The sequence below is a fragment of the Trichoderma evansii genome (genome assembly GCF_050947405.1).
Source record: "Trichoderma evansii strain SZMC 28006 chromosome Unknown GGI43scaffold_4, whole genome shotgun sequence".
NCBI lineage: Eukaryota > Fungi > Ascomycota > Sordariomycetes > Hypocreales > Hypocreaceae > Trichoderma > Trichoderma evansii.
The window spans coordinates 586042-603466 of NW_028145202.1; the positions used below are offsets into that span (position 1 = coordinate 586042).

Genomic DNA, 17425 nt, shown 5'->3' on the forward strand with positions numbered 1-17425 from the left:
AGTCTAATGTGTTGAGAAGCTGGAAATGCTCCACTGCGGGGATGCGCTAGCATGACGCACAAGTAAATCGTACAGTAGATTCGATATCTCGCTGTAACAGTCATAGGAGTACAAGCTTTTCTTTGACAAAAGCTGAGACGCGTTAACTCGATTCTCAAGATGGCGAACTCAAAGTATGGTGCTCCAATCCCATGGCTCCTGTTTGGCTAACTAACCGAGGGTTATTCTAGATTTGAATATGTTCGAAATTTTGAGCAGCCAGACTCCCTCATGCCCAATACTTGGATCGTAGTGCGCATAGATGGGAGAGGATTTACCAAGTAAAGGCGCAAAATAAAACAGAATGATGTCCGTGGTGGTTTCTAACAGTTTCATTCAAGAATGTGCGCCAAATATGAATTCGAAAAGCCAAATGACAAGCGAGCGCTTGATCTTATGAATGCAGCGGCCAAGGCGGTTGTGACTGATTTACCGGAGATCACTATTGCATACGGAGTTAGCGATGAATACAGGTACTATTCCCCCTTTCACCGGAAACTCAAAATATTCTCCAAACTAACGCAGCTTAGCTTCGTCTTTCATAAGACATGCAACCTCTTTGAGAGGAGAGAAAGGTGCGAGACAGAAACCTGACCTACCCTGCATTCCGCACCAGCTAAGAACTTGCAGCAAACTCGTTAGCACCGTTGTTTCAACATTTACGGCAAATTATGTCTATCTCTGGTCGACATACTTTCCGGACACTCCGCTCTCATTTCCTCTTCCGACATTTGATGGCCGAGCTGTCTGCTATCCAACAGTACAGAACCTCCGTGACTACATGAGTTGGAGACAGGCTGATTGTAAGTTGACATTGGTAAGATGGTATGAAACTTGTGCTAATTGAGTAGGTCATATCAACAACTTATACAATACGGCCTTTTGGAAACTAATACAGCTGGGAGGACTTGATAACAAAGAGGCAGAGAAAACACTTGCTGTACGCACCCCCTTGTATTGTTATGGATTCATACTAACGTGCTATCAGGGAACACTGGCTGCTGACAAGAATGAAATACTGTTTTCTCGCTTCAAGATCAACTATAATAATGAACCGGAGTTTTTCAAAAAGGGGAGCATAATATTCAGAGATGTGAGATTCAGACCATATCAGAATTGGTTGCATTTAGAACTGACGTTTGTAGTATGAACTAGTCGAGCCTGGCAGTCATAATGAAGCTGCGGCAGCAGACGCCCTAGCGGAGCCGGTAGTACAGTCAAAATCACAAGCCGAAAAGGATAAGAAGCGCAGAGCCAAAGCAAAAGTGGTGGTGGAGCACTTGGATATCATCAGGGATGAGTTTTGGGACAAGCGGCCTTGGATTCTATCTGGCAAGCCTGGCCGACCGGCCAATCCATCCAAAGAAATACAAACTTGAAACGCTCTCTATTTGGGTATCCCTTGCGTTTGAAAAAAAGAAACAAAACTCCCTGCTAATGCGCCGTATATGACCCCCCTATTCTAGTATCCCTATTAATTTTTCTCCTTCTTTAATTCTTTTCGCTTGCGCTTTTCCTCTTTCCGGGCACGTCTGAGGAGTTTGTCTTCCTTCCCACTACTACTAGAGTCGGACGTATCTTTCTTCGCCTCAGCTCTCCTCAACCTTCTTTCAGCCTTCGCCGCTCTTCTCAGGGCTCGTGCCTCTTTTCGCTTCTTCTTCTCTTCTTTTCGAACTCTCTTCTCCTCTTTGCTTTCTTTCTTGGGTTTTGTGGCTTTCGCCTCTGTTTTCTTATCGTCGCTCTTCTCCGAATCGCTGCTTGTCGAATCATCTGTCGTCGTTTCTACACTGAGTGTTCCTTCGAGAAACCCGCCTCGTACAAAGGAAGCGTAGACTGAGTATTTTGAAACGTTTCCGCGATCCAGCGCGTTGAGCTTGCCCGTCTTGACGGTTTGCACGACTTGGCCCTTCTTGGAGGTATCGAGGCCTTTCAATTGCTCATCAAAGGCGTTCATCCACCACATGTCGCTTGTAAAATGTTTTGTGTTGCCAAGGCCCTTGGTGTTGGTCTTGCGATTTAGCAATAGAGGTTTTGCGAGGCCAATTGCATCGTCTGTCTTGTGTAGAGAATGGCCAGTTCCTCGCCAGCCTTGGGCGGAAAGAAGCGCGTGCGCATCCATCGTATCAGAATAATATACAGCAACACTACTGTGCTCGAAAATAGAAGGAGAGAATAAAGGTGGTTCTACCGCTGGCGACAACGCGACATAATATTCAACAATTGGGAGCAAGAATTGTTACCCTTCAGACAGCACTCATGGTTGGCTGCTTAAAGAAAATGGTAATTTTTCTAGCGGGGCTAATGCCTATCAGCGCTTATCGGACACGCTAACCTGGATAAAGAGACCCCTGTTGGCAGTGGTACGCAGGAATAGTTCTTAGTCTTAACTAATACAATTCTTATCAACTCTTCTACCTCTGGGTGGTCTAGTTGGTTCATGGCGTCTGACTGTAATGGAAAACATCTCATCAGAATGTCGGCGGTTCGACTCCGTCCCCGGAGATAAAATCTCACCGGAGAAGAGTTACATTTTTTGCTTCTTTTTTGGCATTCTTTTTTTCTTTTGTCGTGAACAGCGATAGCTTTTTATTTATTTAATTTTATATTCTTAAACCATAGTGAGATAGATTCGAAACATTGCATCTGCCCGCAACAAAGGTATAACTTCGTACATTTTTATGCCTTGTTCCGCGTAGAATAGATAATACTACGGGATCGTTTTTATGTGGGTGTCTGCTCAGTGGCAAATGTACACTCTCGCTCACTAAGAATAGGTAGGGTACTGATGTGCAACCCGACTGCAATGCGGTAAGCACTCTCACTTTCGCTTTGACACAATCTGCCGTAACATCCGCCTCTAAAATCATTTTCTAGTTCGCTGAATAGAATTGAAGTAGTTTTTTACTATTGTATTCTTTCCAACAGCCGCTCGTTACCTCTGCATGCCATTTAGACTGTCTTGGCTGAAGGATTCGATGGCCCGACCGCATCCAATCAATCCCGGTAACGTGTAACATAGGCTACCAGTCATTTATGCTTAATCTCGAGCATTCGATGAAATTCGTCATCCCCCACCACGGATAAGTCTGGGAGTTGAAATAAAAAACCATTAAACAAAACAATCCCATCTATTGAAGCACCTAAAGAGACACTACGAAGGGTATTCACCATACTTCACGATGGCGCCGCTATGCGCAGATCCGCGCCAGATCGTGATTGCTTTGAATCCAGCCCGGCGAAAGGCATTGCTGTTTCTTGTCCAGGAAATTATATCGGGCATGATCTCTGAGCTGGAGACTCATCCTGATGACTTGGGGTCCATCGCACCAGAGGACGAAGGCAATAGAGATGATGAATCGATTTCGTCAGACCTGCCTGAGAAGGCGGGGCGCTCTGCATCTCAAGGCGGCAGGGCTCAGAGTACGTCGCTGCAGAGAGTCAAAACTACCAAAGAAGCAGAGAAAGCTCTGGGAGCGGCATTGGCATACACGCTGGAATGGCGAGATGAGGTCGTATCCAAGCTTGAAGAGATTGTGAATGTTGAAGACACCAACAAGATTACAGCCGAGAGGAAGACTCGGCGTGAGGCTTTGGACAAGAAGAAGCTGGATCTATCCGGTAATGATCGCTTTCTTGTTGATGTGGATGGTATGCCTGTCGATGAGACAGAGGACGTCTCCATGCTGCAATTGGCGTATGACCCGATACCCACTAGGTTGACAACCATCCCCATCGAGGACCGAGAAGAAGCTCTCAGCTGTGTGCTGCTGTTGCTTCTATCTACAGGGAAATACTCTGCTCACTCTCGCGCCTTGGTGCTTTATCTAGCATCATCGTTGGGGATTTCTTCAACGTTTCTCAATAAGGAAGAAGCAGAAATTGCCATGTCGCTCATGGAGTCGTCTACAGCCAAGGACTCGAAGGAAGCCATGTCTGCCGACGCTGAGGCCGCCAAACGCAAACAACAGAACAAAGTCAGTCGCTTCTGGAAAGTTGGGTTGGCATCTGTAGCTGGCGCTGCGGTTATTGGAGTTACGGGAGGCTTGGCTGCTCCTCTTGTTGCCGGAGCGATTGGAACTGTTCTTGGAGGCGTTGGTCTGGGAGGTGTTGCGAGCTTTCTCGGCATCTTCTGGATGAACGGAGCTTTGGTCGGAACTCTTTTTGGAGCCTATGGCGCCAAGATGACTGTAAGTTTAAGAGATGCTCCATTTGGCTGCAAGATTATATGCTAATATACCTCTTCTTCACCCTTCCCTCAGGGCGAAATGATGGATAATTACGCGAAAGAGGTCGAGGATTTCCGTTTTCTTCCTCTTCGAGAAGAGTCTACAACAGATAATCCAGAGGAAATTACTAAAGAGCAAAAAGAACACCGTCGTCTCCGCGTTACTATCGGAGTCAATGGCTGGCTCAACACAGAGGATGACATCAAGAAGCCCTGGCGCACTCTCAGCACCGACACCGAAGTCTTTGCTCTACGCTACGAGATGACCGTTCTTCTTAAACTTGGCACTGCATTAAACGACCTCGTCCGCTCCGTTGCTTGGACGGCCTTCAAAGCAGAAGTTCTCAAGCGGACCTTACTGGCAACTCTCTGGGCAGCCCTCTGGCCGATTCAAGTTTTGGCTGTTGCTTCCAACGTAGACAACCCGTTCAACCGTGCGCACAACAGATCTCGAAAGGCCGGGCAGCTTCTCGCCGATGCACTCATCAACAAAGTTCAAGGCGAACGGCCCGTCACTCTGATAGGCTATTCCCTCGGTGCAGCGACCATCCACGCCTGTTTGCAGTCTCTTGCTGAACGTCACGCCTTCGGTCTAGTTGATACGGTTGTCCTCATTGGCACACCAGCTCCATCTAACTCAGCTCACTGGCGGACAATCCGGCCCGTAGTCTCCGGAAAGATCTTCAACATCTATTCAGAGAACGACATGGTCCTGGGCTTTGTCTACCGGATGCATAGTCTCGCTCTTGGAGTCGCCGGCCTGCAGCCAATCAAAGACGTCAAGGGCATTTTGAATGTGAACTTGAGCGACAGTGTCAGCGGTCATCTCCGATATCCTTCTCTCACGGGCGAGATATTGCACAAATGCGGTTTCGTAAACGTCAAGGCCGGAACGGAAATCGAAACGGAGGAGGACGTCATCCAGATGCAAGATAAAGAAGCAGATCTTCTCGACTTCAGCGAAGGACATGATGACAAATCCAATGCCGTAGACAAGTCTGCCGAGTCTCTTCAAGGCCTGACAATTACACCTCCGGCTCTTTTGCCGAGCTACGAATCTGCCATCAAACCTACCATCTCTAGGCGGCCAGTTGGCGGATCTGGACCAGAAAATTCGCATCCAGTTCCTCGAACGACTGAGTCTGTGCCTCCTATTGAGACACAAGACGCAGATGAAGTCCCTCCACCACTACCCAGGCGCCAGACGGTTCCCTTACCAGAGGTTCGAATCCCTCGACGCCCAGTTCCAACCAAGACTGAGGAGCCTGCCAGCCCGAAGACGCCACTGACTCCGCAGTATGACTCTGATGATGAACATCACATGTCCATTTCTATGGTAGATAGAGACAGCGATGATGACTGATGAGATATTTACTCACAGGTAATTTCGATGTCATCTTAGATAGACTTTGAAACGGCGCATGTGTAAAGCCAAGTATGTAGAGAAATTTGCCCGCTAGAGAGTTCCCGCCAGATTACCCGGGCACGATGCTTCGCTTTTCATTTTATACACCCAGAAAGGGGCATGTATACAGTCATACAGTCATATAACCATTCAATGAGACTTGCTCCAGTTTTGGGATGCTGGCTATCAAACAAAAGAGGGCACCGCCGCTACAATACTTTTGTAACCTTTAACGCCGCCCATAGCTATGTACACAGACAAATATCTACCTTATAAGCCCATTCCTCCACCTGCCCATGCTGGAAAGGCATCTTCGGGATTTATAGGATTGCCTTGCTGCTGTCTCTGGTTCTGACGTTCTCCCTCAACGTTTTGGGCATGCTGTTGCTGCATCCTCTGTCTCCACCACAACAGTAGAACAAGAGCTAGCGTGATGCCTATGATTAGAGTGCTCTCAACGACGCCGTCCAAGATGTCTTCCTCGTCATCCCCAAGAGTCCCGTCAAACATATCATCAAGGTAGTCGTCTTCGTACGGAAGCCCCTCGTCCTCTAAGAAGTTGGTTATCCACTCCGCGAGAGACCAGTCTTTCTTCTTCTCTGTAGAATTTGTTAGCATCACGTTTCTGACCTTTACTTGTTCTATCCTCTTTCTTCCTCTCCTGATAGACTTACTCGGCTCGTCTTGGATAGAATGAACTGGACCGTTAGTTAGAGTATTCCAAGCGCTTCGTATCCGAAGTTTTAATAGTCCGAGGGTGACGGGGAGATACGCTTCATCATTGACAGCCAAGGCGTGGTCGTAGTACCGCTTGGCGAGATGGAAATCTTGTGTCAGCCCTATGCCGTTCTCATGCATCCATCCCAGGTTGAAAAGTGCCTGGGCGCTCTGTGAGTAATCAGAAGCACCAGTATAGCACTGTACCGCTTTACCAATATCTTGTTCGGTACCAATACCATAAAAGTAGTAGTCGCCCATTTTTACAAGAGCATCAATGTTTGATTGTCTTGATGCTCGTGTCCAGTAAATGAGCGCCAATGCAGAGTTATCCAAGAGACCAGATATGTCTTTTCGCTTACGCAACAATTCAGAGATTGGTAGTTTAGATCGGACAGTATCGAGGACCCAGGCAACGTTGGTTTGCGCCTTCTCGTATCCCTGCTCTGCAGCTAGAAGATACTCCAGAAACGCCAGATCATAGTCCTTGGCTTCGTACGCATCATTCGCATCCGCCCACGACGATACAAGGGGCTCTGCTTTTTCAGCCACGCTCTTGTAGTAGCTCAGCGCCATGCTGCAAAGCTTTTCGCGACCCAGGCCATGGAAAACCAGTTCTGCCAAGTAGTAGTTTGCCTCGATGTTACCATAACGAGCAGCCAGCTCAAAATAGTTATTAGCGATCCGAACATCCTCCTGGTTACCTTGGTCGAGATAGAGCTGGCCCATTTGGACCTGCGCAGGAGCATAGTCATGATCAGCAGATACTCTGAACAGCTCTACAGCTTTCACAATATTCTCCTTAACGCCATAGCCGTGCAGATACATCAGTCCTAGGCCGTATCGCGATAGTGCGTCAGATTGTGAGGAGCCACGATCAAACCACTGCTTTGCTCTGTCGAAATTCTGAGGAACTCCATCTCCCCTCAAATACATCTTGCCGAGGTAGCCAGCCGCCTTACCGGCTAGCTTGTCAATACCTGACTTGGCATTTTCTACGGGGCGTCCATCTTTCTTCCAATATCTTGAGGCAACCAGAAGAAAGTACTTTCTGGCTAGTTCGAAGTCGTTGTCTAGTCCTCTTTGGCCCTCATAATAGATCTGTCCCAGGTTTAGTGTTGCCTTTGAATCACTTTGTTGGGACATGAGATCTAGATATTCAATAATATCTCCAATAGCAGCGTTGGCATCTGAGTTGACCCTGGGCTTGAACGCATTCATGCCGGCACTAGAAGCACTCGCCCCTTCTCCATACAAACCTCCGAAATCGTCTGCAATGCGCCATGACTGAGCAACCCATGCCATTCCGCCCGGGGGGCCAGAGCGGTACCAATCTATAGCTTTATCCGCCACGCGCTTGTAGTACTTGACGGCAGTCTCACAACTCTTAGTAGTTCCGATGCCTGCTAGATGTCGGAAACCAGTAGCCATTTCAGCTCTTGTATCTCCTCGAACAGCAGCGAAGGTGTAATAGAGAAGCGCTTTGGCTTGATCTTGTGGGACAACATCGCCAATGCCAGTTGAGTAATATAATCCAAGCATATACTGTGCCGTCGTATTTCCATGGCTCGATGCTAGTTGTTGGTAGTACTTAAAGGCAGCGTGAAGGTCCCTAGGGTGGCTATAGTTGCCAAAAAAGTTGAAGTCGGCAAGGATGTATAATGCATCGGAGTTGTTTTGCTGGGCTGCTTGCTCAAGTAGCTCTACCGCATTGACTAGAGGACCGCTAGTCGCCGTCGCCTTGGGTTGTGATGGTGCGATGACAGGGCCGGTCGGGATAGTTCTGAGGAGTAGACGCAGAGCTGAGCTGAATATTCCCGATGATTCTCGTTTTCTTCGAGGCGGTAGTGGGATCTTTCGGAGCTCGGCAAGCGCAGCGTCGACAAGGTCGTTTCCTTTGGCCAAGTTAGCTCGTCCATTTCGGCTACTATATTGAGAAGTGACATCGTACCAGGCTGTATAAAAGCAGCACTGTCCTGCTCCGCACCAACATCTAAAAAGGATTCGATCGCATGTTTATCGGCGGCAGTTTGCGCTGAGTTGTCGCTTTGGCTGCCAAGAGGCTTTTGGTCGTGAGAGCATATCGCCGTTGTGGCCTGCGCAAGCACTGAGACCACCATATGAGCTTTACATGGTGCAACTGATGATGCAGCAGAGGGGACTTACGGTAGACACAGGCTATCCAGCCTCTCATTTTGGGCAATTGCTAGGTGCCTATATTCGAAAGGACAGCCCGCAGCATGGCTATCGCATAAAGACTGAAGTTGAAGCAGCGTACATGTATGTGTCGCACGATACTGCGTCAGAGCCAGGTCCCTTTGCGATCGTACAAGCTGTCCACTACTCGCAATAGTCAGCTTCCGCTACCTATTGTGTGGGATGACTAAGCGCAGCTCTTTGTCAGGAACTGGCGTCATCGCCAAAGCTGGCACGTGTTCAGAGTAAACTGACACCTGGGATTCGGAGCGGCTAAATAGATGGAAATACTAGATATCAAGGCTCCTCTTCAAGATATTCACTAGTATTTTAATTTCATATCTCACCAAGCCATGTGCTCTCAATCTCGTCACAGAATCAACATACTCAGAGACTTGCAGGATCAGACAACGATGTCCAGCGATGTGGGGCCGATTTGGCCAATGTCTACCCAGAATCCTAGGACTTAGGTGCTGACTTGCGTACTGAAGTCTGTAAGTGGCAGCACTCAACAGGTACTAGCGACAATTGCTGCCTGTAGCTTACAGCGCTAACGCCGCCACTTTTCAGCCCTCACGCGTTGAAGTGTCAGGGTTACAGGGCTACAACGCGTTAATGGCCGGTCTGGCCCGCGTCTTTCAACGCGCGCTTCCTGGCAACTTTTACCACCCAGCCATCAGCTGGCCCAGCCATCTTACTTGTATCACGAAGATCTTGCCCGCAGCAACTCAGCCCCAAACCGCCAATATTTCAACTGCCCTCTCTCGCTACTTCTTGCATATACTCTTGTACAACTACATCAAAGCAATTGGATATTGATCACTGATCCACACAAACTGGCTGCTCTTGTTGGCCTACGGACTACTATTACCGTCTATTCGCTCCCTCGACTCTTCAGCCGACCAACTCCACTTCTCCACAACTCTCAATTCTGCACAATGTCAAGTCTCAAGAGAAAAGCGGCCACAACAGGCAATGAGACTGAGGCAAAGAAGACAAGGGCCAATGGTAGCATTTCATCCTTCTTCGGTGCCGCCCCAAAGCCTGCTGGCACCGCCCCCCCTCCAGCAGCGAAGTTTGACAAGGCAAAATGGGTTGAAGGCTTGACTGCCGAGCAGAAGGAGCTGCTCAAACTCGAAATTGATACTCTTCACGACAGCTGGCTGGCATTGCTCAAGGATGACGTGACTACAAAGGAGTTTCTCGAATTGAAGAAATTCTTAAACCGTGAGACGGCTGCTGGCAAGAAATGGTTCCCACCAAAGGAAGACGTGTACTCGTGGTAGGCTATCCCGAATTGCCCAATGATCTTGCCCGCCCGTATAGGTTGTCTAATAAGTTCAGGTCTCGTCATACGCCATTCAACGAAGTCAAAGTTGTCATCGTCGGCCAAGATCCCTACCACAACGTAAACCAAGCCCACGGCATGGCCTTTTCCGTTCGACCGCCCACTCCGGCACCGCCATCGCTCCGAAATATGTATATTGCTTTGAAGAAGGATTATCCTAGCTTCGTTGAGCCAGCGAACCGAGGTGGCTTGTTAACGCCATGGGCTGACCGAGGCGTACTAATGCTCAATACATGTCTTACTGTTCGTGCACATGAAGCCAATTCACATGCCAATCGCGGCTGGGAGCGCTTCACTCAAAAAGTTATTGATCTCATTGCTCAAAAGCGGACACGAGGTGTAGTCTTTATGGCATGGGGAACACCAGCCAGCAAGCGCGTACAGAAGGTGGATAAACAACGCCACCTGGTGCTCCTCAGCGTTCACCCTAGCCCACTCAGCGCATCCAGGGGATTCTTTGATTGTGGTCATTTCAAAGCAGCAAATGAATGGCTCGTCACTAGATATGGCGACGACGGTGAGATTGACTGGGCCTTGAAGCCCGGAAATACAACCAAGAAGCTCGTCAAAGAAGATGCTAAGGAAGATGCCAAAGAAGATGCCAAAGAAAACGCTGGAGATGCAAAGGACGCAGAGTCACAAGGCGAATCACCAGAGAAATCAAAGGAGGATGCAAAGACCAATGGTGTTTCTAAGGCAAAGAAAAGCGAGGAAGACGACTTCGATTCAGATGACGAGGCTGCGTTGGAAGAAGCCCTTAAACTTGCAGAAGAGCAAACCAAGAACTGAGCATGATACCATGGGAGAATGGAGGGAAAGGGCTACGATTGGAAATGAAAAGCAGCGATTGGACATGATGACATGTTTTAAATACGTTTAAGCTATAAATGATAGCAATTTGGGCATACTACTATGGAAGCGTCGGGAGGCGCGGGTTTAGGGCACTTCAGATTGAAAAATAGGGACATTCACAATATATCATAGGATTTTTACGGCTACTGGCGAGCGAATTTCTCTAGTAGACACTATTTTGCTCTACATGGGTAATGGGAGCTATTGTTTGAATAGCAGCTGTCTTTGCCTCGCTTGAGTCTCTCTTATCTCTATGTTGCAGAAATACCATGGAGCTCTTGATGAACCACTGCATAGTACTATCCTGTTATCGCCAATGATTTATTTCCACCTCAACACTATAGGTTCCTCTTGCTACATTCACAGCGCAACTTCAAATTATCGCGTGGCTGAAATCAGACGCTTTCATATTATCCAACGTCAATTTCGCTTTTGGAATCAATGATGGCTTGCCGCCAGTATGCTTGTACTGCCCAGGGTGATTCGACTATTTTGTACGGAGTATACATCGTTTATTAGGCCTTGATTGGGACGAGAGCAAGGGTTGAACTAGCGCCAAGAGCTGAACGACGCTCTATCATATGTGGCTTAACTGCGCGTCCATGGTTAGGCTCTCGGCAATTAAATACCTAGCCTTGTCTACTAATTATCTACCGTTAGTAATACCGGTTGTGAATATAGGGCACTCACGGTCCCTTTACTTCTTCCAACAGATGCTGTTACTAGTTCACTACTAGCACTGCAAGATAGTCTGGGGCTGAGGATATGTGTAAATTGCAAGATGAGATGGCATTTTCCCACGCCATACGAAATACACAATGCATGAAATCTGCTAGGCCAATAAACATCAAACAGTCCCTCTTGATAGGGCGAGCTACTCGCAACTACTGTACGGAGTTGGAAGCTGGCCACTGACAGCCCTACTAGCAGTGGTAGGCTGAGAACTTGTTTCACAAGGTCCTAGCGCAAGCAATCAAACAATATCGTTTATAGTGGCCCAAGCTTGCCCAACCCCCCTGCCTCGCATGATTTCATGGCGACCGATACTCTCGAGGGAGCCCAAGTCAAGCGTCTTCGGTGCATGTACTCCGCATGGAGAAAGCTTCCTTTGGGCGCTGCGTACGGATTACATGCAGATCAGATACCCGACTCGGGCGGCATAATATTGGGGCAACATCCGCAACGGCTCTGTGATCTGTGAGACAAGGAAGCAGCCGCGGAACAAACAAAGTTGGTGTGCATATGGCCCTGGCATATTATTGCGTATGGGTATTAGTGCAGTATGCGGTAATCTGCGTGTTTTACAGGTGTCAAACACTATTAATATCCAACATACGAGTATACAACTCAAGCAGAAAACTCGAGATCTGCTTACTTGTAGCGAGTACTAGCTGCGACGCCCGATTGATGATTTGGCCGTGCTAATTTAAATTTCAGGGTTAGCTCCCGGGGCAGCCCATGCTGGTGCCAGATGTTGGCACTGAGAGGCAGCACGAGCGCCACTGCTGCGAGCTCTGTAATGGCAGCTCGTGGTGGGCTTAGCGCACCTAGCGTATTGCCGTTACGGGACACACACCCGCTATCGCGCTATCACCCCAACGGCCCCCACCACTTCTCGCTGAACGCTGTAGCCACTACCGCAGCCTCCAGGCACAAGCACCTCTTTCTGCGATGCAGCTCCACCGCGTGCTCGCCTCGAACACGCCCAGTACATCAAGGTTGCTTCTGCCAAGAGGCCTCGTACGTGTGCGAGAGACAGGCACGGAGCGCCATGCCCAATCGTTCCACCAACCTCATGCGTCGAGAATATGGAACAGTGTACGCCAGAGCCCAATTGGGCCGGTGACATCAAGCACTGGCTGCAGCAACGACCAAGAGAATCAACCCCAAGCACTGCAATTGGTGTGATAGACACCTGGCCCAAAACCGTCGTCGCCCAAGTACCTTGCAGCACTATTTTCGCCGTAGCAGTACCTATGCGCCCCCCAGCTGGCGCACCACACTTTAGCATCTAATCTTAGTCGCATAAAGACCCGTAGACCGGCCCCTGGCTTGGACGTGTCGCGCCCCTGAAGGCGACGAGCAAAAAGATTCCCACCACCACTTCTTCGCCATCTCTAGCAAGCGAAATCAACTTCTTCCTCAGCGTGCGGGACGGCGTGTCTTTTCTCGAGGATCGTGAGCCTATTGTGTGCGCGCGCTGGTTGCTTCCCCTCGTTGAGCTTCAACTTCGTCTTCAACAAGTGCCCCTCCTTACTACTTCTCTTTCTATCGCCTCTACTTTTCTTCTTCTTCTTCTTTAAAACCTCCCTTTGCCGTGACGGCCGAGTTACGGGACTTACACAAAAACGTTCGCGGCGCGAATTGATCCGTTTATTATTTTATCTCATTGTTTAAGCGAGTGGAGTGATTTGGTATCTCGGCAGGTTCAGTTGCTACGCCTGGACCCTCGCCTGAGATTCGGCATTGCTTTCTTTCTTTCTTTCTTTCTTTTTTTTTTTTTGTTCGCGGTGCTTTGAACTATCCACCGCTTCTTGACGGCCTGGGACCAAATACTTATGCCTAACGTTTCTGATCGTTGACAACATCACCGAAAATGCCTGGCATCTTCTCACGTCGCAAGAAGGACGGCAAGTCCAAGAAAAATGGACTCGACGACACTGCGGATTTAGTTCTGCAGAAGCAGAAATGGGACGATGCTTGGACTCGGAAGACGGTTGAGCCAGAGGAAGTTCGAGAGCTGCTGTACGGCTGCACTGAAGAGCTCAAGAATCGAGGTATGATATCAATTATTGCCCAGTCATTGTCATATCGCTCTCCATGGCTTGGGAGACTCGCTGCGTATAACGTAACTGCAGACTAACATAGTCTCTGTAGGCCTCGATCACCCATTCTTTCTGCTCCCTTTCCGACCGACGTCGAACCCGAGTGCTGTGCGCACCTTTATTCGAAACTTCTTCAGCCAAGATCCCCCGATTAGTGGCGAGCTGCTGCTCCAAGAACTACGCATGACGGATCCCATGGTGCGTTTCTCGGAGTCTATAATCAGGGCGAAATACTTACAAGGCATAGGTTATCTCGGGAGTGGCAAAGTGGTGCTGGAGTCGTGTCCGGGGAGGCCTAGTGGGCTGGGATGCGTATGAGTTGTTCAAGGTTGGTGAACGAGGTATGTGATATTATGCAGCCAATCAGCGGCGACTACCAAGAGGTCTATGGTTACGTAGTTACTGACTTTCGGAATTATCCTAGACTCAAACATGGCCCGCGATTCGTTCAAAACCTTTATCCCTCTCAGCGTTGAAAATGCTGCCCGCCAACAGATCATCTTCGATTTCTTCAGCTTGATAGCGGCAGTGGCGGCGCATGGCAAGAACAACGGCTTCGGTGGGCGCAAGCTGTCGCGTATGGCCTCGTGGTGGGCCTTTGAGCACAACGATACTGGCAATGGCTTCGATGGTGGCTATGGATCTTGGCTAAGGTACGACACGTTCTCAAGTCTGAGTATGAAGTATATATACGGAATCATGCTAACTGCGTTTCCAGTGCTGCCGATGCTACTAGCCATCTCTTTTTCGCTTATCTGCGATCGCTTTCTCCGGAACAAAACCCTACAGGAATCACCATGTTGCCTAGGTCGCTTCAAAAGCTTCTCCAGGAGACCGAATACCCTCCGCAGAGGCCAGAGCTACTTATGGTTAAGACCAAAAAGGTGGCCATGATTGTTGAGACAGTTTCGCCGACGCCATTTGCTTTGTTACGGAGAGCAAACCACTTTCAATATCGCGACTCCGACAGAGAACTTCAGGAATTCTCCAGCCACGAAGACCCCGTGGAGGCGCTTACGGAGGAATGCCAGCGAGTGCTCAAGGCAATCTCGTCAGCTAACCAATCGCAAGTGTCTAGTATAAAGCACTCTACGGGCCTACGAGATGCTAGCTGGTCCAGATTCGAGGATATTGGATTTGCCAGCTCCCTGGAAGAGGAAGACGACGGCGAAGGAAGCGCTATACCGAACAGAAGAGTCCAACAACTTAGACAGTTTCAAGGCCTTCGTGGCAGCCCATTATCTGGCGGCAACGGCGTTGCACGCCCGACAACACCTTCGTGGGCGGATTTCCTGTCAGCAGGCTTTGTCGACGACAACCAGTCAAGGCCCAACTACCTCCTGCCACCTGATAAGATTCTTCCACCTCTATCACCAGATGGCCGTCACAGCTCTCAGTCCCACTATCCAAGGCTTGAGAGCGAGCAGGATGTCGAGCCGGGTGAGCTTGCGAGCATTAGGGTTGTCGACCTGGATGATGCTTTTTGGTGGGTGTGGATGAGCAGTCTTGCGCCGGAGGAGACCCCCGAGAGGAAGTCAGCTTTTGGCCGATGTGCTGTTATTGAAACACAAATCCGCAACAGTCGATGGCTTGTCATGGAAGAGCTCATCGCAGGCGCAGCCCCCGGTGCTCAAGAAGGAGCGTATATTGCCGAAAAGAAGGGGCTGTTCTCCTGGGGCAAACGCTCCAAAACCGTCTCCAAGCGCAAGAAGTCTCTTGATAAGAACGACAAGGGTGCAACGGCAAACGCGAATGATAGCAAGGCCAGCATCGGCCCAGATGCGCATGCAAAGATTCAAGCAAAGGCTGCCCAGCTGAGGGCTCAAAAAGACCGGGAAGAAGAGCAGCGCATACAGGCTATTCCTCGTCGCGGTCGTACCGATGCTGAGCTGTTAGCTGAAAAGACTAACAGTGTTTTCACCCTCCAGCCTTTGATTGTAGGTGAGGCTTCTTCGGCAATGAAATGGGTTAAGAAATACGACAAGGGCACCATCAAGGATATTTACATGGCCCATGACGAAGTCGGTCGAGGAACAGCCTTTAATCCTTCGCAATCCGAGCTTGTCGTACCACAGGAGTCCACTGATGACAATCTTCCTTCTCCCTTGGTTCCTCCAAAGGACAATCACTTGACCCCAGCTGCCTCACCTTTGCCTCATGGGCATTCTGCCTTATCCTTGGTCCCAGAAAATGTCTTGGAAGAAGCGCGATCACGGTCCCCTTATCCAGACAAGGCTGAAACTCCTGTGCCTCCCGCTCATGAGCCTAGCCTGCCAACGCCACCCAAAGATGAGCCTGCTGCTCGAGTTATGTCACCTACATTTGATGGGAAAGCCTCCTTGGATACTCCACGGAGTCCCGAGCCAGCGAAGCAGAAGACTAGTGGTTTCCGGAAGCTGTTTGGCCGCAAGAAGCGAAACTCGAAGAATCTTGAAAATGTTACTACCGATCTGAATAAGATGCTTGAGCAGAATGCTAAGAAGTCTATTGAACAGCCAATGGCCAGCCCAGCTCCTGTCTCGCCACTCTCGCCAGAAATGCCTGTCGAGTATGTTGGGGAGCCGGTTTATGAGCCAATTTACGACCAACAAGCAGACGATCATGACGTTCATGCTGATGCCCAATACGAGGATGCTGAGCCTGGACAACATGACTTCTCAAGATTTGACCAAGGCCCTCTAGATGATGTACCGGCTTTTGTCCCTGACGATGATGAAGATGATGAGTTCGAAGACGCGGTCCCACAGCCGGCTACTCGTTCCGCTCGCCCCGAACCTCCTCGCCACGAAGCCCCAGAGCCTCCTCGCCAAGCTCCCAAGTCAAGGCTACCTGTCAAAGAGGGTGGCCCAGCGGGCGCGGGTGGTGGTATTCAGGAGAGATTGGCCCAACTTCGCAAAGCAAGTGAGCGACCTGCTCCTCGCCAAGTTGAAGTTCCCTACGCGAAACCCACGGGGGCCACTGATGGCGATGAAACCAGCGGAGAAGAAAGTGAGTACTAATAGCTAAAACCCTTATCAAAAGTAAATTCTAATTGTGTTTTTGTAGCAATCGAGTCTCGAGTCGCACGTATCAAGGCACGGGTTGCGGAGCTTACTAACAACATGGAAGGCACATCAGTGCCTCTCCGTAACTGAGTGACCGAGCTCAATCCAATCTAATACATCAAAAAATTTCCAACCTATTGTCGATACTCTCTCTCAAACCTACAGTCTGCCACAATTTGATACCACTCGCCGTTATTTTCTTATCACACAACCAGAGACACGATGCTATGTGCAGCGTTTCGTTTTTAATACTAGTCGATTCTTTCTCTCTTCATCACTCGATTTATTTCTTGCAAATTTTGTATGATACCACCGGAAAACTAAAAGGAAGGTGTGGGGGATCTCAAAAATAACCTGGTGTGGGAAACGACGTTATTCATTATTACCCAACCACCACACGCGGTTCCAACATCTTTATCTGAACGTTTGCAAAGAAGAAAAAAAGAGGTCCACAAACAGTGTGCCGAGGAGGTTCTAGCATTTAGAAATCGCCTATGATCTTCCCCCTCTTTCTCCTTTCATTATCTCCTTTCTCCAATTCGGAATAAAACTGCCTGTCATATTTTCTACTTTTCTTTTCTCAAGTTTTTCTTTTCTTCTCTTTACAGAGTTTGCTTGTTTTTTATTCGCAAGGAAGAATACATTGGAGGATTCCATGTGAAGATGGAATATCATAAATGTTGTTTGATACATACTCCTTTGAGGCAATTGACGCCTGATATATAGAGCCTGCAAATGCAAGAAGTACTACTCTCGCTTGATACAAAATTTTGG

General features: G+C 48.9%; 6 protein-coding genes and 1 non-coding gene across 7 annotated transcripts; 5 read left to right on the plus strand and 2 right to left on the minus strand.

The window, feature by feature from the left end:
- The first annotated feature begins 55 nt into the window (after window positions 1-55).
- Window positions 56-1466, plus strand: GGI43DRAFT_285364 (tRNA(His) guanylyltransferase). Its single transcript, XM_083201291.1, has 8 exons — window positions 56-173; window positions 231-320; window positions 381-512; window positions 570-614; window positions 670-842; window positions 891-979; window positions 1028-1132; window positions 1185-1466. Exons 1-8 carry the CDS (start codon window positions 160-162, stop codon window positions 1416-1418), a joined length of 882 nt encoding a protein of 293 aa, XP_083063181.1. The 5' UTR covers window positions 56-159; the 3' UTR covers window positions 1419-1466.
- Window positions 1352-2368, minus strand: GGI43DRAFT_285489 (uncharacterized protein). The gene has a single exon (XM_083201293.1). It carries the CDS (start codon window positions 2156-2158, stop codon window positions 1514-1516), a length of 645 nt encoding a protein of 214 aa, XP_083063182.1. The 5' UTR covers window positions 2159-2368; the 3' UTR covers window positions 1352-1513.
- Window positions 2369-2454: 86 nt separating this feature from the next.
- On the plus strand, window positions 2455-2542 carry GGI43DRAFT_t58. Its single transcript has one exon. It is a non-coding gene; the product is annotated as a tRNA-Tyr (tRNA).
- Window positions 2543-3218: 676 nt separating this feature from the next.
- Window positions 3219-5627, plus strand: GGI43DRAFT_381048 (uncharacterized protein; the record flags this gene model as incomplete). The annotated part of the gene is made up of 2 exons (XM_083203064.1): window positions 3219-4226; window positions 4299-5627. The coding sequence occupies 2 exons, from the start codon at window positions 3219-3221 to the stop codon at window positions 5625-5627; spliced, it is 2337 nt and encodes a 778-aa protein (XP_083063183.1).
- A 312-nt stretch (window positions 5628-5939) lies between these two features.
- GGI43DRAFT_381049 (ubiquitin ligase complex subunit HRD3) lies at window positions 5940-8580 on the minus strand (the record flags this gene model as incomplete). Its single annotated transcript, XM_083203065.1, has 4 exons — window positions 5940-6268; window positions 6344-8281; window positions 8338-8493; window positions 8553-8580. 4 exons carry the CDS (start codon window positions 8578-8580, stop codon window positions 5940-5942), a joined length of 2451 nt encoding a protein of 816 aa, XP_083063184.1.
- Window positions 8581-9520: 940 nt separating this feature from the next.
- Window positions 9521-10719, plus strand: GGI43DRAFT_381050 (uracil-DNA glycosylase; the record flags this gene model as incomplete). The annotated part of the gene is made up of 2 exons (XM_083203066.1): window positions 9521-9864; window positions 9927-10719. The coding sequence occupies 2 exons, from the start codon at window positions 9521-9523 to the stop codon at window positions 10717-10719; spliced, it is 1137 nt and encodes a 378-aa protein (XP_083063185.1).
- A 2367-nt stretch (window positions 10720-13086) lies between these two features.
- On the plus strand, window positions 13087-17007 carry GGI43DRAFT_285376 (DUF1708 domain-containing protein). Its single transcript, XM_083201292.1, has 6 exons — window positions 13087-13559; window positions 13660-13805; window positions 13855-13948; window positions 14032-14260; window positions 14326-16595; window positions 16653-17007. Exons 1-6 carry the CDS (start codon window positions 13379-13381, stop codon window positions 16739-16741), a joined length of 3009 nt encoding a protein of 1002 aa, XP_083063186.1. The 5' UTR covers window positions 13087-13378; the 3' UTR covers window positions 16742-17007.
- Window positions 17008-17425: the final 418 nt, after the last annotated feature.

Bases quoted from the DNA above. Each gene is read 5' to 3' on its own strand.
- GGI43DRAFT_285364 (XM_083201291.1), top strand. The intron at 321-380 runs GTAAAGGCGCAA...GTTTCATTCAAG, and splicing joins GATGGGAGAGGATTTACCAA to AATGTGCGCCAAATATGAAT. The intron at 1,133-1,184 runs GTGAGATTCAGA...TGACGTTTGTAG, and splicing joins GGAGCATAATATTCAGAGAT to TATGAACTAGTCGAGCCTGG.
- GGI43DRAFT_285489 (XM_083201293.1), bottom strand. From the start codon at position 2,158: ATGGATGCGCACGCGCTTCTTTCCGCCCAAGGCTGGCGAGGAACTGGC.
- GGI43DRAFT_285376 (XM_083201292.1), top strand. From the start codon at position 13,379: ATGCCTGGCATCTTCTCACGTCGCAAGAAGGACGGCAAGTCCAAGAAA. The intron at 13,560-13,659 runs GTATGATATCAA...TAGTCTCTGTAG, and splicing joins TGAAGAGCTCAAGAATCGAG to GCCTCGATCACCCATTCTTT. The intron at 14,261-14,325 runs GTACGACACGTT...CTGCGTTTCCAG, and splicing joins GGCTATGGATCTTGGCTAAG to TGCTGCCGATGCTACTAGCC.